This window comes from Nothobranchius furzeri, chromosome 10 (genome assembly GCF_043380555.1).
Source record: "Nothobranchius furzeri strain GRZ-AD chromosome 10, NfurGRZ-RIMD1, whole genome shotgun sequence".
Taxonomy (NCBI): domain Eukaryota; kingdom Metazoa; phylum Chordata; class Actinopteri; order Cyprinodontiformes; family Nothobranchiidae; genus Nothobranchius; species Nothobranchius furzeri.
This window is the reverse complement of record NC_091750.1, coordinates 44636748-44659526: the sequence shown is the minus strand read 5'-3', so window position 1 is coordinate 44659526 and position 22779 is coordinate 44636748. Positions and strand designations below refer to the sequence as shown.

General features: G+C 42.0%; 1 protein-coding gene across 2 annotated transcripts; it reads right to left on the bottom strand.

Annotated features, from left to right (window-relative positions):
• Positions 1 to 823: 823 nt before the first annotated feature.
• Positions 824 to 13879, bottom strand: LOC107386360 (Na(+)/H(+) exchange regulatory cofactor NHE-RF4). 2 transcript variants are annotated; one of them, XM_015960697.3, is made up of 10 exons: positions 13748 to 13879; positions 11608 to 11623; positions 11139 to 11203; positions 10840 to 11051; positions 6861 to 7065; positions 6622 to 6758; positions 6312 to 6516; positions 6038 to 6234; positions 5085 to 5240; positions 824 to 4987 (listed from the first exon to the last, which is right to left on the bottom strand). In XM_015960697.3, the coding sequence occupies exons 1-10, from the start codon at positions 13761 to 13763 to the stop codon at positions 4955 to 4957; spliced, it is 1242 nt and encodes a 413-aa protein (XP_015816183.1). In that variant the 5' UTR covers positions 13764 to 13879; the 3' UTR covers positions 824 to 4954. The 2 variants fall into 2 exon arrangements, with proteins under 2 accessions (XP_015816183.1, XP_054586479.1); XM_054730504.2 differs by having other exon boundaries at positions 13754 to 13778.
• Positions 13880 to 22779: the final 8900 nt, after the last annotated feature.

Genomic DNA, 22779 nt, shown 5'->3' with positions numbered 1-22779 from the left:
ATTACAGAACATATTGTGTGTAATTATATAGAAAGAAACCAATTTAACTTTGTTACAAAGGCACACGTGTCTTGAGATGGCTATATCTTATTGGTATCTGGACATGTGGGGCGGATACTTAACTTTTGTGTTCAGTCGTGAGACTTGGCTCAGACAAACTCTATGGCTGTTAACTTCAGCTGGAAACCTGTAAAATTTTACATTACAGTGGTCCCTCATTTATCGCAGGACTTATGTTATAAAAATAACCTGCAGTTGTCAATTCGGGAAGAAGTCGGCTTCATTTTTCGTTTGATAGATGCACAGCTTTGTTGCTGGGGTTACACACACATGAAAACACACCAGAATGTCAGGTTCTCCACAGTTGTACTTTTAGCATGGGTGAACAGTTTTGTTTGCACACACTCACACACACACACCAGCATTTCAGTCTCTCGTTGTCACATTGTAGAGACTCACGTCTCCTCCTGTATTTGAAGACGCAGCGTGCACTCCTCTCCTCCGCACACGTGCACGTCCCAGCGCACCGCCACAATGTTTTAAGGCTGTAAAACCCCTCACTTCACGCTTTATACCCTCTTCTCAGACAGGCGTTAACAGTTCCCGTCAGACAAATGACCTGCATGTCAACCACGCCACTGTAGGGGGTTAAATATGTTGCTTTTAAGCTTAATATATTACCTTTACTTGTGACCAATAAGCTGGGATATTCTATATAAATATAGGATATCAACCTTATTAGTCTTTGAATGTTTAATCAGAAGATTCTAGGATTCTTTGTTTATTCAGGGATCTAACAAACTTCGTATCAATTCAGTCAGGTTTATAAAAGATAAGAAATTTATTTTCTAAACAATTAAAAACATGACAAGTTAACTAAGACGACTGTGATGGATGAATCTAAGTGGATGGGATGTGATGTGTGGTGACTGAATAATGTGTGTTTGTCAGAACCTTGTATCTAGAAGAACTGAGTTCTGGGTGTGAAAAGAATTTGGTTTGCATTAAACTATGAAGTTGGTTCTTATCTAAACAGCATCAGACGCAATCGTGTGTCTACCTCACCCTTTCTTTGGAGACCCTCTTCGCGGATCCGGAGGTCAGGGAGGTCGGATGACCTCTGGGCACCGAGGTTCAGTAGATTAACCGCAGCACCGACCTCCAGTCCAGAGATGTCGCCGGGCACACAGGTTGCGTCTAGAGCGGCTGTTTCTGAATAGCTGAAGGAACCGTTTTGCTGTGTCACTGCAGGCAGCTTTTAGCTTGTCATGAGATGTGGTATGAGCAGAGTTTTCCTCCGATGGCCAGTCAGAGTTAGCTCAGCTAACAGGATGCTGAATCTCCCAGAATGATGGAATGATGAATCACTCCCCAGTGATTCTGTTTTAATATTCTCATATGATTTACTTGGCCAGTGGGAACGTGCCATGTTAAGAGGTGTTAACAACAAACCCTCAGAGATTCACACCTTCTTTCAGATGCAGGATGCTCTGGTTTGTGGCTAAGAAAATATCAATGTGCAGTGACGTTACTTTAACTTTAATTTATCTAATGAACATTGTGTCTGAGTGCAGATGATGATTCACTTGTTAAACAAAACATTACTGATCATCATAATATTAATTTCAACTTCAGTAATTCAAGCGCAGATTAGTCAACCTTATTAATTTAAGCACAGATTAAGCAAAACGTTATTATTCATCAACCATTATTGTTCATTCAACCATATGATTATTTACTATTATAACGGTTCAGTCCTTTATTCTGTGCATGACAGCCTAGATAAGCAGACAGGCTTGGCAGAAAAGAACCTTGAGAGGGGAACATGATGTTGACAATCTGAGTGTAAACACGCAGTGTTGAACATTTTCCTGTGGCTTGGAAGATTTAGAGACGCACAGAGGCAGATTCATGTCTGCAGATGACCGGTGGCATGCAGGTCAATCTGTAGGTGAAAACTGACCATTCCTGGATGTTACACCACCTTAGTGCCATTTTAGGTGTACGACTCACGTTTCTACAGTAAGCCGCAGCTGAAGTTCAAGCAGCAGAAAAGGATGGATATAAAGAACAAGAACGAACACATCCCTTACAGGAATAAACTTCTGAATGAGGCTGGAGGTCGGTATTTTCAGAAATGTCTACGATCAACAATGTAGATCCCTACGACCTCAAAGGAAACAAATGAAGCTCAGACGTTTCATTACTGCTGAAAATAAATCACTTGAGCAAGTGTAGCATTACTTCAACCTATTTATAATCAAGTAAAAGTAAAAAGTAGCCGTTCAAAAACATGAATCCACTAACACACTCTAGGTTTTCATTTCTGCATGAGCCTTAATTAAACAAGTTATTATCCATATCAGTTACAAGCAGGTACAGAAAAGGTACAATCAGAGGTCGCGTTAGACATGTTTGTCTTCATTTTGATCGACAGAGTTTAAAAAACAGCCATGATTGTTTCCTCCCATAATTTTCATTTCTCAAATAATAAATAAAAGTTAACAATTTTATTTTCATTCATTTGTCATTAAAGGGACAATGTGTAGTTTTTGTTGTTAATCTCTGGAAACATCCATCAAAATGTTGTTGAAAATGAATGAAATGACGCCCAGTGGTTGAAAAATATTGGCGGCTTCTTAACATATAACCAAAGTAATCCGTTTTAAATTACATGTGAGTGGGTCTAAGTCTTTGGGCGACGCCATATTAGATGCCATGTTTGCCTCTACAGGAGCTCACGAGGACAAAACACATTTACGGATTTGTTACAAAACTTTGACCATTAATAAACGTTTTACATATTTACCTCTTCACTCACTGCCAGTGATGAAAGGGAGTCTGATGGTCTTGGTATTTTGCTGAAGTTTACACTCCCCGGTCCTTTTTGACCCTAATGAGCATCTGTTGATAAGGTCTTACTCCAACACAAAAATACAGCTTACTTGCAACAACTTAGGTATCTACTGCCCCCTATCGCCAGGAAAACTACACACTGTCACTTTAATATTTAGTCTAAACAAGCTGATCAGTGTGTCATTTTATTATAATAATATATATTCATGTTACAATTAAACGATTTCACTTAAAGTAGGAACATTTTACCTGCTGCGTTGTGGTTCTGCTGGTCTGTGACCCACAGATGCTCCGAGCTGCTCTCACAGCTCCTCTGTCAAAAATTAAAATATCCAGTTAACGCGATCCCTGCCTACAATTAAATTTTTGCCTTCTTGTGAAGTTAGCATGGCAGCCCTTCACACAACAGGAGTGTACCATTTTCTGCAATTTAATAAGCTCACAACACACAAAGTGACCGGTGCTTCCTTTGTTCATACACCTAGCTATCCCATCATGCAACACGCTACAGCACCCGGTACGTCACCTGACAAGGACTGATTCTCTCATTTAAACACTCTCAATGTTCAAAGTTTGTACTCTTGGATGCAGAACACAATGCGCTGTAAAGACTAAATCCGCGAAACAGAGAGCCCCTGAAAGGTGGACCGCGTTACAGCGAGGGACCACTGTACTGTCCTGCTTACTTGTGCATCCTACAGAGCTGCGTGTGTCAACCATGTTGACATATTTATCTGCAGTTAGCTGAGCTTATTGACAACTGACAGATAACAGCACTGGTGAATAGGATGCATTAGCATCTTAACCCCCAGCCAGATGCATGACATGGATGCATGATGTCACACAGGTCAAGGGGTCCACAGTGGCTTTAAAACACATTGTGAGATTCAAAATTACATCAAAATCCTTTTAAAATTGCATTTGTGATGTAAAAACTAAACATTCAAAACTTTTAGGGCTCTAATTGTTACTTCCTAACTATTTAACCTCATAAACACGACTTTTTAGCTCATTATGAATTTTAAACAAAAAAAACATTACAGTGGGGTGCAAAAGTTTGGGCAGCCTCTTTGATCTTTTCCTGTATAAATCGCTGGTTAAGATAAAAAGTTTCAGACTATATATCATATAGGAGACACACATAGGGACATTTTAGAGGTGAAACTAAGTTTATGAGATTTGCAAAAAGTGTGCAGTAATTGTTTAATCAGTAAAACAAAATTGTGTGTGTGTGCGTGCGTGCGTGCGTGCGTGCGTGCGTGTGTATTTGACTTGGGTCAGATGCTTCTAAAACACATCCAGTTATCACCAGATCTTGTTGTTCTGTCAGAAGGAAGGTGGTGAAAACTGCTGCCACCTAGCAGTCAGACTTTGCATTGCACCTCACAAACAAAATAAAGTAGATGTTTGCATAAAAACAATCCTTACACTGCCCTTATATATCCACTTTATATGTAAACATAAAATGTGGCAATATTCCAGTGTATCATTATTTTCTTACATCCCTACTTATATTAATGTAATATCTGTTATTGGATATAACAGCAATTTAAATATCAGACTTGATATCAGCTGAGTCTGGTTCTGACCTTTACACGTGAATATAACCACATAATTCTATGTAAACAATTGTGTAAAAGTGATTGTGGCGTAAAAGTTTATAAAATGACTTGCAGAAATGGCTATGCTTTGGAGATTGAAGTGTTTTCTTATGTTAAACTCCATTTCTCTGAACAGAAGCCATTCAGTAAGTTAGTGATTAAAACAGTTATAAGTATTTAAAGAAACACACGCAGACTTCCTGTAATTCAGCCTTTTTTAGGGAAAGTGAAGTTTGTTGTGGAGTGTCTGTTGAAAATAAATTCATGCATTTTACCCAAGTAGGCAGTTTAAATACCACCACTAGTACAATGTCAACTGTGTAAGAACTCAAGTGTAGCTTATTTCATTGTTTTGCCGTTAGTGTTGCTCTTGAGACCCATTCCTTTGCTGTTCTTATGGGAAGGAATTAAGAACGGATTCTCTGGTTCAGTTTTGTTTGAATCTCAGAAGGCCGGTGGTGCTGGCAGAACTCCTCGTGATTCCCCATCACAGCTACTCACAAAACTGAAATCTCATAACCATCTTCTTCCTGCCGAGGTACAAACAAGAACATCTGATTAGAACTGTTCACTGCTAAATCATAAACTAACGGTATTTGTGATTTATTCGTAAGCATTGGTTTCTACCTCTCCATTTGTGGCATCAGTGGTTGCTGAAACAGCAGAGACTCTAGGAACACACGACTCTTTACTTTCCTGAACTTTGGCAGAAGTCGGTTTATTGTTTTCCGTCTCTTTGTCAGCGGCATCGTCTTCACAGAAGAGAAGAGGAGACAGACCCAGCTACAGGGAGTAAATAAACAGAAAAACACACCATGTTTACACCAGGGGCAACGTTCTCTATATCCACTATACTAAAGCCTTGAGCACCCCACCCAGCTGACATTTTGGACAAGAGCCAGGGTGGCAAGAGTTAAAGCAGAAGTCTTCAGCTAGACCTTCCTCCCCGAGCCACCTCCTCTGCCTCATTCAGAGGGAATCCGAGGCTTAGCCGTGAGACCTAATCTCTCCAGCAAGAGTCTGTGGTAAGGTCCCCTCAGTGGGACATGTCTGAAGCATCTTCCATGGAAAGACTTCTGAAGGCATCCTCACCAGATGCCCCAACCACCTCAGTAGTCTCCTTCCACTGCAGAGGAGCTGAACACCAGGATTTCTCAACCCTGGTCCTTGAGGGCCAGTAACCAGCATGTTTTAGGTGTTTCTCTGCTCCAACTCACTTAATTCAGTGGTTGAATCAGCTATATATATATATATGTAAAGTAGCACTTTTCTAAGTCAGGGACAGAGCCTGGGTTTGTACCGATAAGCCACTGGTTACTCGATTACTCCTTGGCTGTGCCTGGACAATCTATCCATAAATTACTAAAAGTGGTTGATTAAGGTCAACCCTGATAGAGTCCAACATTTACTGGAAACAATCTTGACTTTTTACTTAATACCCCCCCACCCCCCAAAAGAGAAAAACTTTCAGGAAGTCTGGACAACCACAGCTTGGACTTGTTTATCAATTAGAAGAATGCAAGACTCTTGAGAGCAGTACATGCATTTTAATGTTCGTATCTGGTTCTGGCGAAACCAACCTTGGTGTAGAAATCTAGCCCTGAGGGGGTGATCGAGGTGAGGGAGACCTTCTTTCCACTCAGTCTTACTCTGTCCACAATCTCTTCATGCTTCAGAGACTCCACCGACTCGCCGTTGACCTCCAACAGGATCTCTCCATCCTTCATACCTCCCTTCTCTGCTGGACTGCTTTGTTCCACCTCACGTAGAACATGATCTAATGATTTAAAACCAGTCAAAATCAAATACTTAAAGTGGAAGAGTTTAAATCGTAGATATTTATGTTTCTCTCACATGTGTTTCCTGATGGTGTCTTCTCCAGCCGGAGGAGAAAGCCATAGCCCTCGGGTCCAGAGATGAGGTGGAGCTTCCTGGCTCTGAAGGGCAGTTTGTGTGGGACAGCCATGGCTGGAAGGATGGGCATCTTCTTTTGCATGTAGATCTTCTCACTTTCACTGTCTACCACTAGGATGGTGATGCTAGTGCCACATTTTTTCATCTACAACCAAACATCAGTTATCAGCAGGGTTGGACACAATTATCTCAGTCTTGGCTCATTCTAAATTCATTCGATTTGCACCATTTGTGTTTGGAGGATACGAACCATTCGTGTGAGGGCAGAGTGTGTGAGATGGGACACCATTGCTCCATTCATCCACACGAGGCGATCGCCCTTACACACCCCCGCCCTTTCAGCTGCACCTCCTTTCACCAGGTTCACGGAGAAGCGACCTTTCTCTCCTACAGAGCAGACAGGAGGAGCAGCTGAGCGACATCGAACTGTCTTCAGCATGAAACACATCTAATCTTGTATGTTGGACTTGTTGCTATCACAAGTGTTACCTTCCAAGGGTGAGAAGCTGATACCCAGACTTGAGATTTGATCCTTGGTGATGTGGCAGAGCCTGGGCGGTTTGCAGCCTTCCTCCTTGTGGACTTTGACCAGACTTTGAAGGTCGCGACCTTGTGAAACAGCCTGCTCGTACTCCTCTCCACCCAGCACTAACAGACATAACTGTTGGCCACTGAGTTTAATCTTTCTTGCCACCTGAGTTTAAAGAAAAGGAGAAGATACAGTCACACCACCTCACTTTTCCCACGTTTTATGTTACATTCTCATGTTGCATTCTTTTTTTTTGTAAATGTGTTAAAAATAACTGACTTCTCAGTTGACATCAGTGCCCAAGCACTGCTGGGTGCTAATGCTAAACAAACAAAATGCTATAAAAACATGGACAGAGGGCTTAGACGTCGATAAAAACAAATTGACAAACAGAATTCAAACTTTTATGCTCAAACTGTCACGACTCACAGTGCTCAAGTGACATTTTCTCAAAGAGCTTTATTTTACTGTTGGTTTATTACTTGTGTCACTGCCTTACTTTTTAGATGCCACCCACTCTGGTCCAAAGCCCTGTTCATCCACGTTTGGATGGACATGCCATTTGGCTGAGACGTTCAGCTGAACCCCTTAAGTTACACCTCTGCCTCCTAGAAAAGTGCAAAGTGTATAGAACAACTAAATGCACACCCCTTGATCTGCTCCACGCTGAAAATCCGCTCTTCCACATAAATACTGCCGTTTGGCTTGTTCCTTTTCCAGTTGCGTCATGTCGCGAACTTTATCGGGATTTGGAAAGGACATACCGTAAATCCTCTAATACAGGCCCGGGCCTGTATTTGACTCAAGCTCATCAAGCTCCAGGCCTTTATTGGAAGGAGGGCCAGTATTAGAGGCAGGCCTCTATTTCTATTTGAGCAAAATGAACTAATGGTTCGCTGGAGTTTTTGACAATTAAAATTGCGCCCACATTTTCAAAGTTAAACACATTTCTTTTAACAACGGTAGTTTCTGCTTCAGCCATCTCCCCCCTCCCCCTGCGCAGCGGCCACAAACTCACTGATGCGCCTGCAGCCTCTCGGAGTTCCTGCTGCTCTAAACATTAAAATAATTATTTCATTTTCTGTTCCTCACTTCTGATTACCTTCAATGGTGTCTGTTTGTTGCAACCACCAGGTACAAAAACTAACTTGTTTTTATTTGACTATTTTTCTGTCCTGTCTGTTTATTATCTTCCTGCATCTTCTCTCAATCCTAAAGAAAAACTGCTACCTGGGTTCATATATATTCACCTTATGAGTTACCTTTGAACTGCAGTTCTAAAAGATCTACCGACCGCAAAAATAGTGGAGTGCTCGCTGCTTAGCGGCCGTATCAGTGATTAGTGCGTCGGAGGACAAGGTGATGCTCGCAGCGCCCCGCTCCACAGCATGCAGCAAAACGCATCACGCATGCAGCGAAACGCGACACCTGATTGTTACTGTGGCCGTGCTCAGGAGGCAGATCTACCGACCGCAAAAACAGCGGAGTGCTCCGTGCCTGGCGGCCGCATCAGTGATCACTGCGGCACCAGAGGACAAGGTGATGTGTCCCGCTCCACAGCAGTGAAACACATCAGGCGCAAATAAAAGACAGAAAACATTAAAGGAAATGAACCGACATGAACGATTGCGTGTCAGTACCGACTCTCTGGCACAGCGCATTGCCCCCCCCCCCCCCCCCCCCCCCCCCCCCCCGAGCGCAGGAGCTTGTCACCCGCTGACAGCAGGCTGCTGTCTTTTCCGAGGGCTGCATCTTGCCGGTCATTATCACGTGACAGCGACTAGTCGATGACAGGCATAAAATGTCATAGTGAAGTACTTGCTTGTTACCACATTCCACCCGGCCACAATAAGAGACCGGCCATTGTTCGCCTCCACCGACTCCGACACCAGCCAAAATTGGAGACCCGGCCTTTGATTGAATACCGGCCTGTATTAGAGGATTTACGGTACATACATACATATATATATATGTATATATATATATATATATATATATATATATATATATATATATATATATATATATATATATATATATATATATATAAACATTCACCGTTAGCATGTGTTTGCACAAACAATAATTATTCTAAATACTTCCCCTTAGGATGTGGCACTCGACAAGGCTGCCCTCTTCTATTCGCAATAGCAATAGAACCGCTTGCAGTAGCTCTCAGGTCCAGCAGTATGCATTGCATTTTTAGGGGCGATCTAGTCCATAAACTCCTTATATGTAAACAATCTGTTGCTTTTTGCCTCAAGCCTAGATTACTCTACGCCTATAATTCTACAGCTGCTAGAGAATTTCAGGATGATTTCTGGATATGAAGTTAACTTTATTAAAGCAAAATTCTACCTATTAACTTTGCAATACCAACTGATCAGCTGGCAAGCCTGCCTTTTAAAGCCTCCTCAGGACATTTGAAAGACCTGAGGGTCCACGTAACAAAGGAGCTCTCTAAGCTTTTTGAAGAAATCTTTGACCCTCTTCTTGAACAACTAGTTCAGGATGTACAACGCTGGTCTATTTAGCCTGTTTCCCTAGTAGGAAGGGTTAGCTGTATTAAAATGAGTGCACTCCCTAACCCTAACCCTAACACTTTTTTTTAGATATCTGCTGGCAAGGGACTTCATTAATAGGCATTTTCCTGGTTCTCCCAATATACCTGAAGAAACTGATCGATAAAGTAATGACAATTAAGCCTTCAAGAAAGGCGCCGTCTCAAGCATACATAACCTATCTATGTATAGTTTTACTATAACAACAGACGCCCTTCGCACCACCTGGTCTCAAGGACTTGGGGCCGATATAAGCGGCGATCAATGGCGGTCTATTTGAAAATGTACCCATACTTCCCCAATCTGTGCTAGGCACCTCATCCTTCGATGTGAAACGGTAGACAGGGTGCACTGGTCTAGAAGCTGTTTAAGTGTAACCCTAGTTCACGCTGTTTTACTTTTATCAACGTTCTGAGTTTTTAACTCAATCTCAGCGATTACATCTGTGAAATCTTGCATTTTCCTGAACCTGCCTTGTTTAGTATCTTGCCCGCGGATTGTGCCATCTCACTTTGGTTGCCTTCCTTACTCTACTGGTCAGAAGAATCATCCTAATGGCCTCACCCCCCACCCACTCCCAGTGGATTAAAGACATGCTTTATTTTATAAAACTAGAAAAGATGAAGTACTCTCTTAGAGGCTTGGACACTGACTGTCACAGAATATGGCAACACCCTAAACTGAATGTGACCCCCCGACACCTGCACGTTTGTGGCTTTTATGTATGCACCTCCTTCGCCACTTCTATATGTGATGCACTCATTGTAATTATTACTGCAAGGCACCATTTATTTATTTGTTTGCTTATCTTTTGCTACTCTAAGATGGGGAGAAAACAATAAACAAATCATGCATAAATAAATTGTCCTTTCCAACATCCAATCAGGGTACCTAGAGTCTGATTAGCACAACCCCCAACAGGGGCCCTTAGGTCCTTCCCATCTGAAAATATTTAAGAGGCCAAAATTTAACTTTACGACTACTGGAATGAGTCAGACCCATAGGTAACAATACAAAATGCACGCTTGTTTGTTTAGGACTACATCCCAGAATGGATTGTGACAATACCTTGCTCTCTGTTTAGAGTTACTGTAGAGTAAACTACTTAAACAGCATCTGAGAAACCACCTGAACATAAATATTCACATTTGCCATGAAGCTCTGAACTGTCCTCTGGTACTTTCTGCATCGTAGTCCACCTGTGGCAAGTTCAGACCTGATTTGAAAAGGGTTACATCTTTCTATTTGAGGTCCCACAGGTGATTGCGGTGTTGTGTATAGAATTTAGTCCATGCTGGAATAAGGCTATAATATAAAATCTGGTGGCGATGATAATCTGTAGAATCCCGGAGTAACCTGTGGGGGAAAGTGGTGTTACCTCAGGGTGAGGAACGTCGTCGACATAACAGTTGTTGACCTCCAGAAGTCTGTCTCCATCTTGAAGCCCACTGCGCTGTGCCACCCCGCCCAGCACCACGTTTCTGATCACATGTCCACGACACCCACTCTCCAGCCGCAGGTTGAAGCCATACGTCTCTTTGTCGTCTTGTTTCAGGACACAGAGACGAGGCCTGGGGGCTGACCCAGATTCTGGAAGGGGAGAGGGAGAGAACTGCTGCCACACAGAGCCGACATTCCTCATAATCTGTTGCTCAGAGAGAAGAAAACTCAGAATACCTGGAGCATCGGTGAAGACCATCGCTGGGTTATCTATCCCTTCTTTTGGATTAAATGTAAATGTCCTTTAAGAGACGGAATAAAGACAAAAAATAGTCTTAAAATTAAAAACTTGTGTAAAATATCTAACATCAAAGGTGGATCTGTTCTTGTTTTAGTTCAAATATCTGCATCAGTTGCTCTTTAAAGGTATGCTGTTTACTTAATTTAATCCCATCTAATCTAACAAGCAGCTGTTGGCACATCAACATCTCAGATTACATAAAATCTCCCCTGAATATTAGGCATTACCAATCTAATCCCGTTTAGTTGAAGAATTTTTCATAACCATTTTGTTATTTTGCTATTTCACACAGTTATTGAGTTCAGTTCCGTGTAAGCACATTTTAATCCAGTTATAATCCAGTGCAGTTAAAACATTAAGATATTTCATATCAGCAATGGGACAAACGATAAACAGCTTACTTACTCTGCAGCGTTGACGACTTGCACCACACCAGGAAAAAGAGAAAACACACATGAGGTGAATGATTTGGCATCATAAAGCTCACATTATGGGAGTTTTTATCCACACATCTGGGCTTGCACAATCACTTAAATGTAATATGGTCTCAATTTAAATGTTTTTTCTGTGTCTGTAAAGATTACACAACTAGATCTCTGCATATGTGTGCTCATATTAGCCAAAGTACATTTGAAAAGCATTTTTAAAAGCAAACCAAAGCGACTCGAATATTATAGTAACCAGAAGCAACCCCACAAAAACAAGCAAAAAGGTAAATGAACAGGTAAAGGAAGTTTTTAAAAGCCAGAATGATTCAAACTGGTACTTTTTGTCAGACTGATGAAATGGTTCAGCCTCTCCAGAACAGTGAGAGCAGCATCTGAGTCATGGATGATGCGTTTACCAATCAGCCGAGACGCCGTAAAACAGGGCTTGACTTGGATCGTCTTTAGACTTTGTCCCCTTTAAAAAGAAACTGACTTCGTGATGTAATTAGATTATCTATAATCAACATGATTAGAGTTTTATAAACAGTCATCAGTTATAAAACGGAGGTTGGATCCAAAACAATAACTCATATTAATGTCTATGATAGTGGTCAAAGGAAGAACTCAACAAGAGGCAGCACCTGGAAAGCATTTTTTGGGGATTCTTTTTTTGTCAGGAAAAAAATCCCACTCATTCATGTGGAGGGGGCGTGTCTTAATCCAGCCGCTAGAGGGAGCTTTTAGATTAGATTAGAGTAGATTCTTTATCAGAAATTGATTGATTTATCCCACAAACATATTTTGTAAGTCAATGTGTCTCTCCTGTCGCTCCAACAGTCATATGAGATATTACATTTCTGCATTTGGGATAAATCCACTCTCTGATTTCCACCTGGTGACCTGGCAGGCTCCCAGAGACGTGTAAGAGCGGGCTGGTAAGACTGAATATCATCATAGAACAACCAAACTAAAACCATAAAGGCAAAGAAAAGGAAATTCATACATGCTGAGAAGATTCAAGATGAAGAAAACAAAAAGAGATCCTAAATGTGAAAAACACGTGAAAACAATCAGCAACAGAAGATGCAACCAAAGCCGGCACACTGAAAAACTAAAATATGAAACACGAACATGAGACGTAATGAGATTAACAAACCTGACGCTGATAACTCCGCACATCTGGAACGCTGACTCATGCTTTGTGAGAGGAACTGGGCATAATTCACTTTATCTGAGCCATAGTTCACTAAGTTCACTGAGTCCTTTGGTAGTACAATGTCACATCATGCTGAGTGATGAGACATGACTTATTGCTCATTTATATCTATTTTCCCCTCCTTTACGCAGCCAGAATGTCTTTTGGGGAATTTCTTGCCAAAAAGATAAAAATGGGAGGATCTCAGCTGGTAACTACAGCATAAAATGGCCTTTGACTTATTTGTAGAAAAGGAGTAAGAAATATGTAAAACCACTCTGATTTTGAGTTGTGAAATAGCAAAAACACAAACAAGTCTGTCAAAAAACCTAAATGCATATTCAGGTTTGCTCATTCCTGCCTTGCTCAGCAGCCTTTAGGAGATATGAAATGATCTGCAGCTATCACACTGAGCTGCCACTGTCCTCTGTCCTGCAACCCTTTATCTGAGCAGTCCAGCAAGTCATTGGTATCTCTGAAGCAGAGCAATAAAAGAACAAATTGTTACGACTAATGGTGAAGGACTCCTGCTCTCCCTGAGTCCGGCTCGCCACAGGCACCTCTAATCAGCTAATGGCTCATTGTTTACTTTCCCCATCAACTGTCTTCAGATTCTCCTGTGAGGTACAGGCATGGACAAACTGCAGCATGTCGGCTGATTTGTGCTGTTAACATAAAACGTGTCTGATCAGCACAATTTTTAATCAACTTTAACTTTTATTGGTTCCATTTATTTTGTTCAGATCATACAATTAGTAGACAAGTTATACAGTTTTGCACATTTTTATCAAAGCAGTTAAATAAACTGATGCAAAAAAAAGTCACAGCACATAAAAAATATAAAAACACATGATAAACTGAACAAAAGCCCAAGTATAAGTCAGACGACACAGTTAAAGAGAAGAAGATCGGTTCGCCTTACCTTTACCTGATCTCATGTTGTGTTTCTGTCACATTAGGTAATCAAAGCTCACAGTTAGATGAAGAGCTCTACGAGCAAAGACTCCTCCTCTCAAGGGCTAATGTTTAATCTGTGTAGGATGTGTCTACAAATCTGTTTCTGCTGCACTCTTCTGCAGACAAAAAGTTCTAAACGCAAAAAGAAACTGTTCCTAAATGTTCCTAAATGTTCCTAAATGTTCCTAAATGTTCCTGAATGTACCTGAATGTTCCTAAATGTTCCTGATTGACCCATACAAGGAGTTTCAGGGAACGCTACAACCTTCTGTGTGTGTGTGCGCGCGCACGTGTGTGTGTGTGTGTGTGTGTGTGTGTGTGTGTGTGTGTGTGTGAATTACAACCCAGACTGATTGTGAGGGTCGGCGCTGGAGTTTGACAAGTTAAATAAACAAACACTGCTGCAGAAATATAGATAAGTGAAAATTCAAAGTAAAAATCTGAATTAATTATTGGAGAGCACAACAAATATACAAGGACCCTTTGCTCAGCACAGTGATCCTCCAGAAAGGTTTTGTATGAATAACAATAGTGAGCAGGTCGAGCTGAGGTCGTGTTTGTATCAGTTTGTTCAAAGGAAATGTCCTTGAGAAAAGGTTCAACTGTGGGCCGCAGATGCCAGCAGGTTTAATAACTGATCCTGTGAAGCCATGACGTGTTTTAGTCGCTGATAGAAGCAACATCTGACTTTAGATCAGTCTGGGGGGGGGGGGCTGTTTGTGTGTTTGTACTGCTTTTATTACCCAGGTCTTTCTGGCATGACAAGATAAACCAAAAAAACGTTGCTTAGAAGACATTTTATCACAGAGTTTTCTTCGCTTTACTGTTTTTGCTCAATTACAAATTAAAGGTGCTCCGATTTCCTCCACAGACAAAACCATGCATGTTAGGTTTGTTGGTGGCTCTAGGATTGACTGTGTGTGGTTGTGTGTCCCTGTGAAGGACTGAGAAACTGTCGTCTCCCGCCTCTTGTTGATGGGAGTTGGGCACCAGCTCCCTGTGATTCTGGGACAGGGAGGGACAGCAGTAGCTCAGGAGATAGAGCAAGTTGTCCAAAATCTGGAAGGTTGCAGGTTCAATCCCGGCTCCTTGGACAAGACACAGCGCCTTGTGATTTTTATCTTGAGAGGCGCTATAGAAATGATATTTTCTTCTTCTTCTTCTTCTTCTTCTTCTTCTTCTTCTTCTTCTTCTTCTTCTTCTTCTTCTTCTTCTTCTTCTTCTTCTTCACTGAACCCACCTTGCCTGCTGGTGGTAGTCAGAGGGACCGGTGGCGCCTGTGCTCGGCAGCCTCGCCTCTGTGAAGCGCCTTGGGGGTTGTAGAACCCAAGAAGGTGCTACACAAGTACAGGCCATTTACCATTCTATCCAGGAATAAGCAGGTACAGAGAATATTCTTTTAAAAACGTTTTTCAGCTGCTTGAAAGCTGACGTACTGAAAATTGTTGCTCCTTAATGTCATGTTTTCATCCTAATGCTTGAAAACTGCTGGTGTTAACCATCTTCTAAAGAAAAGAAAATTAGATTCCTTATCATGAATACCTACTGACCAATCTCTACTCTCCCTTTCATTGGGGAAATGATTGAAAAAGCAGTCTAGATCCAGCTGAACAACTTTTTGGAGACAAACCACCTGCTAGATAGTTTTCAGTTAGGCTTTAGACAACACCACAGCACTGAGACTGCACTGATTTAGGTATTAAATTATAATCATCTAATCTTATGCTGATGACATCTAGATCTACATGGCTCTATCACCTATGACTGTAGTCCCCTAGACTCACTCTATCAGTGTTTGGGGCAAGTTAAGGATCAGATGCAGTCCAACTTCCTCCAATTAAAGAAAGACAAGGCTGAAGTTATTGTCTTTGGAAATGAGGATAGGATGGAGGTTTTTGCTCAACTTGGCGGCAGAGGAATAAAGACAAAGCCTCAGGTTAGAAATCTTGGTGTCATAATTGATTCAGACCTGAGCTTCACTGGTCACATAACTGGCTATAACTAGATCAGCGTTTTATCATCTCCATCGTACCATACCATACCATACCATCTTTATTTATAAAGCACATTTAAAAACGGCATGGCAGCCGACCAAAGTGCTGTACAGAATAAAAAGTAAAAACACAATATAAAACAATACACAGTCAACAATAAAATGCACAACAAGGCAGATAATTACAGTCAATAAAAAGACACATAATAAAATAATAAAAGTCAGGGATTTAAAAATGCCTGGTCGTAAAAGTGAGCCTTCAGCAGCGATTTGAACCGGAGGAGGGATAGAACGACTCAGAGGTCTCATGTCCAGACAGGACCTACAGAAACTCATTCATGCATTCATCAGCAGGCTGGACTACTGCAATGGTCTTCTGACTGGTCTTCCCAAAAAAGCTGTGAAGAAACTGCATCTTGTTCAGAATGCTGCTGCCAGAGTCTTAACAAGAACCAAGAGAACCGAGCACATCACTCCTGTCCTTAAATCTCTACACTGGTTACCAGTAAAACACATAATCCATTTCAAAGCTTCTACCAGTTTATAAATCACTCAGTGGCATGGGGCCAGAATACATGTCAGATCTCCTTCAGGTAGATACGTCCAGCGGGGCTCTGAGATCCTTAGGAGGCGGTCAGCTGGTAGAACCTCGGGTCAGAACAAAACAGGGTGAAGCTGCTTTTAGCTACTATGCTGCTCACAGATGGAATCAGCTTCCTCGTGACCTCAAACGTGCCCCCACTCTAGTAACGTTCACGTCAAACTTGAAAACTTTCATTTTTTCATCAGCCTTTGAATTTGTGTTTCTTACGCTGCACCTTCGGCACTGTACCTGCTCACCCATTAACTCAGTATTTTTTCTGATTCTTGAATGAATTTGTTTATTGACTTTGATCTAAATGTATCTGTGTATTTTAATTGTGTTGTCACGTAATTTAAGTGTCTGTGCTACCCTGAAATCACTCTGAATTGTCTGTGTATGAAATACGCTGTACAAATAAAGCTGCCTTGGCTTTGCATAGAAATGTGTAACTAATGGGAACACGGTGATCTTTTTATCGGGCCTCTGATGAATGTTCGTTTTAAAAATAGGATTTGTTCAGCACACTGATAGCCATATTACACATTCTGTTCTCTGTCTGGAGGATGCATTTTACTGCAACTTAACCAAAAAGACTAAACCAAAAGGTTCAGCTAACGGGAAATTAGATTTTAAAATGTGTGTAAAATACTCTAAAGGAAGATGGAGGAGATCCAAGCCCCGGACATTCAGTGATCCCCCAGAGAGCGTGGAGACCAGAGACTGTGGTGGAGACTGCAAGGGAGACCACTGCAGTAGCAGCCCCCATCTCCCCTCCTGAGAGGTGCAGAGGATCACCCTCTGCATACAGCAGCCATGCCAGAGGCCCAGGAGATCATAATGGCAAGCCACTAGGCCCACCTGCAGCTGCCCAATCCAAGGCAGTTTTGAGTCTGGAACTCAGCAGTGTGGGATCTAAAGGCGCCCGACTCCAGTGGAGACCCGACAGAGCTCAGGGGCCCAGGCCCCACCAGGCAGCCACTGGGAGCGAACCAGCAGATGCCAAACTCCCAGCTGGCAGGCAGGCCAACACACCACCCACCAGCAGGAAATGTGGTAGGGGGAGGACAGGGCAAGATGTTGTAATGCCACAAGATTCCCTAGCAGAGGGGAGGAGCCTAAGACCCTACCTGACACATAGACAGTGCCACACAAACACATTCAACACGTCATACACCTGCGCACACTCCCCATACACACCCTACACCCTCTGGTCCAGGTACTGCTGCACAGACGACACAACCATTGTAGTGATGAGCAGGCAACCCCTCCCAACACAGGGCAAAGTGTGTCTGTGTGTGTGTGTGTGTGTGTGTGTGCGTGCGTGCGTGCGTGCGTGCGTGTGTGTGTGTGTGTGTGTGTGTGTGTGTGTGTGTGTGTGTGTGTGTGTGTGTGTGTGTGTGTGTGTGAGAGAGAGTTTGCATCTGTTTGGGATGGGATTGAGGGTGGGAGGAGGGAGATACAAAGGGGATCTCATATGTGAATCTGTGTGGGAGAGGTGAATGATGAACCTGTATTGGTAAAGATAAAAGACTTCCTTAGTAGAAACCCTAATTTCTTCTAAACACTGTTTTTTTCCTTAAAAGAATGGGAAATTTGCGCCCTCTGGTGGCCACAAACAGCAGTAAGGAATAAAGAGAAGGTGGGAAAATGCTGCCCTCCGGTGGCTATTTGCTGTAAATGCACCTATTTCATTTTAGCCATTTAGAACAGAACATTTCAGCCTCCTTGTCTTAATGGTAGCCATCTCCTTGTCATTCCAAAAGTCAGGACACACTCCCAAGGCGAGGCATCCTTCCAGTTTTATGGCCCTCACCTCTGGAACAGTCTGCCAGAGGACCTCGGGGCTGTAGAGAGTGTTCTTGTTTTTAAGGCCAGGCTCAAGACTCACCATTTTAGTTTAGCTTTTAGTTGATTTAGATCTATTTTAGAATGTTTTACCATCTTTTATATATTTGATCAGTGTTTTATGACTTGCTCTTTTACTTAAATGACACATATTTTCTTATATATTAATATTAACTTGTAATAACCATTAGTTTTAACCAGTATTAATAATCTGTTGTACAATATTTTATATATTTAATGAAATGTTTCTACTTGGTTGTCTTTTATCAGTGTGTTTTATTTAGATGTTTATTTATCAGCTGTTTATGTTGAATTTCTTTGCTCTGTGGGGGCTGGCTTCCCCGGGGACAGCGGTTGGCTGTGGCTGCCGTGGTGCTTCTCCTTCCTCCTCTTGCCCAGGCTACTGCTGCCGATCCTGCTGCTCCCAGTGCAGTTGGCTCCTTTGATGGCGTTTCTGTCTTCTTTGTGCCTACTACACGTGCGCTCAGCCAGCAGCCCTTTCTCATTTACGTGTGTGTGTGTGTGTGTGTGTGTGTGTGTGTGTGTGTGTGTGTGTGTGTGTGTGTGTGTGTGTGTGTGTGTGTGTGTGTGTGTGTGTGTGTGTGTGTGTGTGTGTGTGTGTGTGTGTGTGTGTGTGTGTGTTGATTTGATGCAACAGGAGGAGGGAAATGTCTGAGGATTGGGAGGAAATAGGCTCCCCCCTTCCCAAAACCCACCCGGGGCAAGAAGACCCCAACCCATCTAGCCAGGGCCCACAGCAGCAGCATCACAGAACCCCACAGAGCCTGACAGTCACCAACTCAGCCCCACTCTGACAGAATATACTCCGACCCCCAAATTTGACTACATAAGACATCGGACACTCAGGCAGAGTTGGGTCGTCCTGGAGATCCACCAACGATAATAGAAAGGTTTCTAAAGTGGTGGTTGGTTTTACAATCCCCCCAATGAGTCCTACGTCTGCTCCAGAGACTCCCATTGGATATGCTCGAAAAAAACTCCATTGAAGGATGACCATGAAGTATCCTGATCAGATGCTGAACCACCTCAACTGACTCCTTTCAGTGAGAAGCAGCAGCCATTTTTGGAGCTCCTAACACTTAACAAAGCTTTCTTACCTGGCATGGTGAAAATTCAGCAACGAGGAATGTTCTTCATGACGTAGAACTCTAACAACGAATCTTATATGCTTCTCATGGTGTTTACTGTCATTATTCAAACAGTCTGTTTCTGCCAGCAGCTGCATGATTGGTTTACAGAATAGCATATCAGCAATAATAAATAGATCAGTAAAATAGTTGTTCAGGCTCTTCCATTCTATTCTTGATCATTTGGCTCATAAATAATATTTGTTTTCTTAAACGATTGAAGGCTAGAGATCACATACAATAAAAAACAAATGCACAGATGGAAGCTCCCAATTCAAAATTGGGAGTAAACGTGGTAAAAAGACGTGATCCCTATTCATGAAGTCCCAAATGGCTAATGGAAGCATCAGTCCACCAGATGGCAACACACTCCATATGGAAAGTTGTCATCCTTGAGCAAACTGAAACAGATAAATGGCCAAACCAACAATGAGTTTTAAACGAAAGATTCATTTGTTGGAACAAAATCTGTGACCTTCATGTTGTTGGTCTTTAATCCTGGTTTTACTGCTGTAACAACTGTGGGCAGTTTGCCATTGTGTGGTATCATTGGCCCTGCTGGAGGCTAGTGATGGTGACCAGAGACCCAGTGAAGCTCTGCTTGATTCAAAAGTGCAAACGCCCACAGCAGAGTCAATTAGTAACTTCAGTTAAACTGGTGTTCAAAGGTTGTGCTGCAATATATTGCATGTGACAGTATGAATTAGATGAAAACCAAATAAAAACCTGGTAAGTCAAGATGATTGGCTTAAGTGACACAGGAGGTTTAAAAGGCTCTAAGTTGTCTTTTACCTGCAAAGGTAGATAAGTACAATACGTTTCCTTTAGACTCTGCTGTCCTGAATGGATCAGGAAGATGCAAGGAGGAGATGGAGTGAAAAGAAGACAGAGACAGCAAAAGGACCTAATAGGGTCTTTCAGTCCTGGCTCTGAATGCGAGTGTCAGCCCAACCCAGTCGTCCCTGGCAGGATCCTCTCAAGCACAGGAAGATGCAGAGCTCCCATCTGTGCTGGAACCCTTGCCAAAACACTAGAATGTACTTGCAGCCAAAAAGCTGTGAAGGAGACAGTTACTGTGCTGGAAGCTTCACAATTCTCAAATCCAAGCATGGCTCAGCTTCATGGAGCTAATGCAGAGGACCTACAAAATACTAGCAACTCCAAACATTTAGCATGAAACCTGAGGCTCTACCCAGCCACAATAGACCACTATGGCATCCTTTCATAGAGCTTGATGGCCACTTTTTTAAGGTGGCACACATAGGTTCTTTGTTTCTGGTGTTTCCTTAGTCTGACTCCATGGCAACAGCAGCATGAATGGGCTTTCCATGGCAGCCTTCACTGCACTCTGCAGCTGAAACTGCAGGTCATACAACAAACTATGACTGGTTTGGAAAGCGTTTAGGCCCACGTGACAAGTTCATGAGTTATTTTTTTCAAATCTGGTACAAACTGAGGTGGTAGGTTCATGATCCATAAGGTGTTACTTTAAAGAGAAAAAGAGGGGGAAAAGAGTCCAAGTGTAAAAGCTTATTTAGCCGATATTCAATTCAATTCAAGTTTATTTATATAGCGCCAAATCACGACAAGAGTCGTCTCAATGCACTTCACATAGTAAACATTCCAATACAGGTCAGTTCATTAAGCCAATCAGTAAAAAGTTTCTTATATAAGGAACCCAGCAGGTTGCATCAAGTCACTGACTAGTGTCAGTGTCTTTACAGCAATCCTCATACTAAGCAAGCACTTAGTGACAGTGGAGAGGAAATATCTGTGTTAAAAGGGACATAATATACTAAACTTTCATGTTTGCATTTTTATGTGCTGCCAGGTCTCCACTCAACACAACCATCCATCCTGCTGGTTTCTGTCAGTGTTAGGTTTCAGGAGTTATATGTCTAAAGCACCTTTCAGATACAGAGGACTCCAAAGCACTTTACTCTACAGTGTTTCATTCACCCATTCACACACACAATCACACACTGATGGTGATGAGCTCCACTGTGGCCACAGCTGCCCTGGGGCCTCCTGACAGGGGCAAGGCTGCCGAGCACTGGCGCCACTGGTCCCTCTGACTGCCACCCACAGGTAAGGTTCATTGTCTAGCCCAAGGACACAACAGCAGCGTTCTCTGGCAGGATCCGGGGTTGATCTGATGGAATTAATGGAGTTAATAATTCCAACTACATCTAATGTTTTTATAATCTGTTAAAATGAAGGAATCTGTCACCATTTTAATAGTAACATGATTTGTTAGTAATATGAGCAGATCTGAAACAAAACCTTCATAAAGTTGACGGCCTTAAGAGCAGTTATTGAAGTAAGGAAGTACAAGTACTTTTTTTACTGTATTTAAGTATAATTATCTATATCTGTACTTTACTTGAGTAATTAGCTTGAGGCCAAATTTTTTACTTTTACTCTAGTACTTTTTAAAGCAAGCTGTACTTTACACTCCACTACATTCTTAAAAAGTTTCCAAAGTAAAAGTACCTTAATCTGCATTTTGTTCGACCCTCACCCCAACCCTGTAAGATTGAGACCGGCATCACATTCCCTCTTTCGCACCAGACTGCTGATCCAAAGGTGTATAATTTGGCTTTTGCCCCTTCCCCCAGGTCCAACATGATTTGGGTGTGAGAATGTGTTGCCAGGTCTCACAGCTTCTACACACAACACATTTTTAAACGTTAGTATACTTTTACTTTATTTTACATTGTTTAAATGCATACTTTAATACTTTTACTTATTTAAAAGATTTATTGGACACTTTCACTTGATTTCCCCCCTTTATGTGTACTTCTACCTAAGTAAAAAAAAAAATAAAAAAAAAAATCAGGGGCTTCTTCCACCACTGCTCAATGGTGTTTTGTTTTTTGTGACAAACGTTTGCGGATGTTGAATTCTGCAGACTTCATAAAATGTGGTTGACAAATACTATGTAGTCACTTTCCTGTAATCTTTTTCAAAAAACATAAATGCTGTCCCAGCATGCAGTTTCACGTTGAGCAATAAGGTCACATCCTGTGAATAGAGAAATTGTGGATGTAAAAAAGGGAAATGTATCCTGTGAGGCTCACTTTACTCAACAAACTGTGTGTGTTGTCCAAACAAATCTCAATTTCAGACTCACTCAACAAATGTCCCTAAAATGCGCGATAAACTGCAATTAAACGATCACCAAAACAGACATCTATGTACATTTGAGTGCTGTTAATTGTGTGTTTACTGATCTTACGGAAACGTTAGATCTGGGTTCAGAGTGGAGCCACCACCGGCTGTGAGAAACAAGTGCTCAGACGCTGATAGCTGCGTAAGAATGACGTTATTTTCATAGACGAATGATGTGGCAAAAATCAAAGGTGGGGAAGAGAAAGTAGTTCCACTTTTACATGTTTCTATTTCTTAAACTCATAAGTTATTACGTT

What these genes read in the sequence shown, in the direction of transcription:
- LOC107386360 (XM_015960697.3), bottom strand. An exon ending in ACTCTGCCCTCACACGAATG is followed by an intron (nt 6,517 to 6,621) that starts GTTCGTATCCTC and finishes GTTTGGTTGTAG; the next exon opens with ATGAAAAAATGTGGCACTAG. An exon ending in GGCTAGATTTCTACACCAAG is followed by an intron (nt 5,241 to 6,037) that starts GTTGGTTTCGCC and finishes TACTCCCTGTAG; the next exon opens with CTGGGTCTGTCTCCTCTTCT.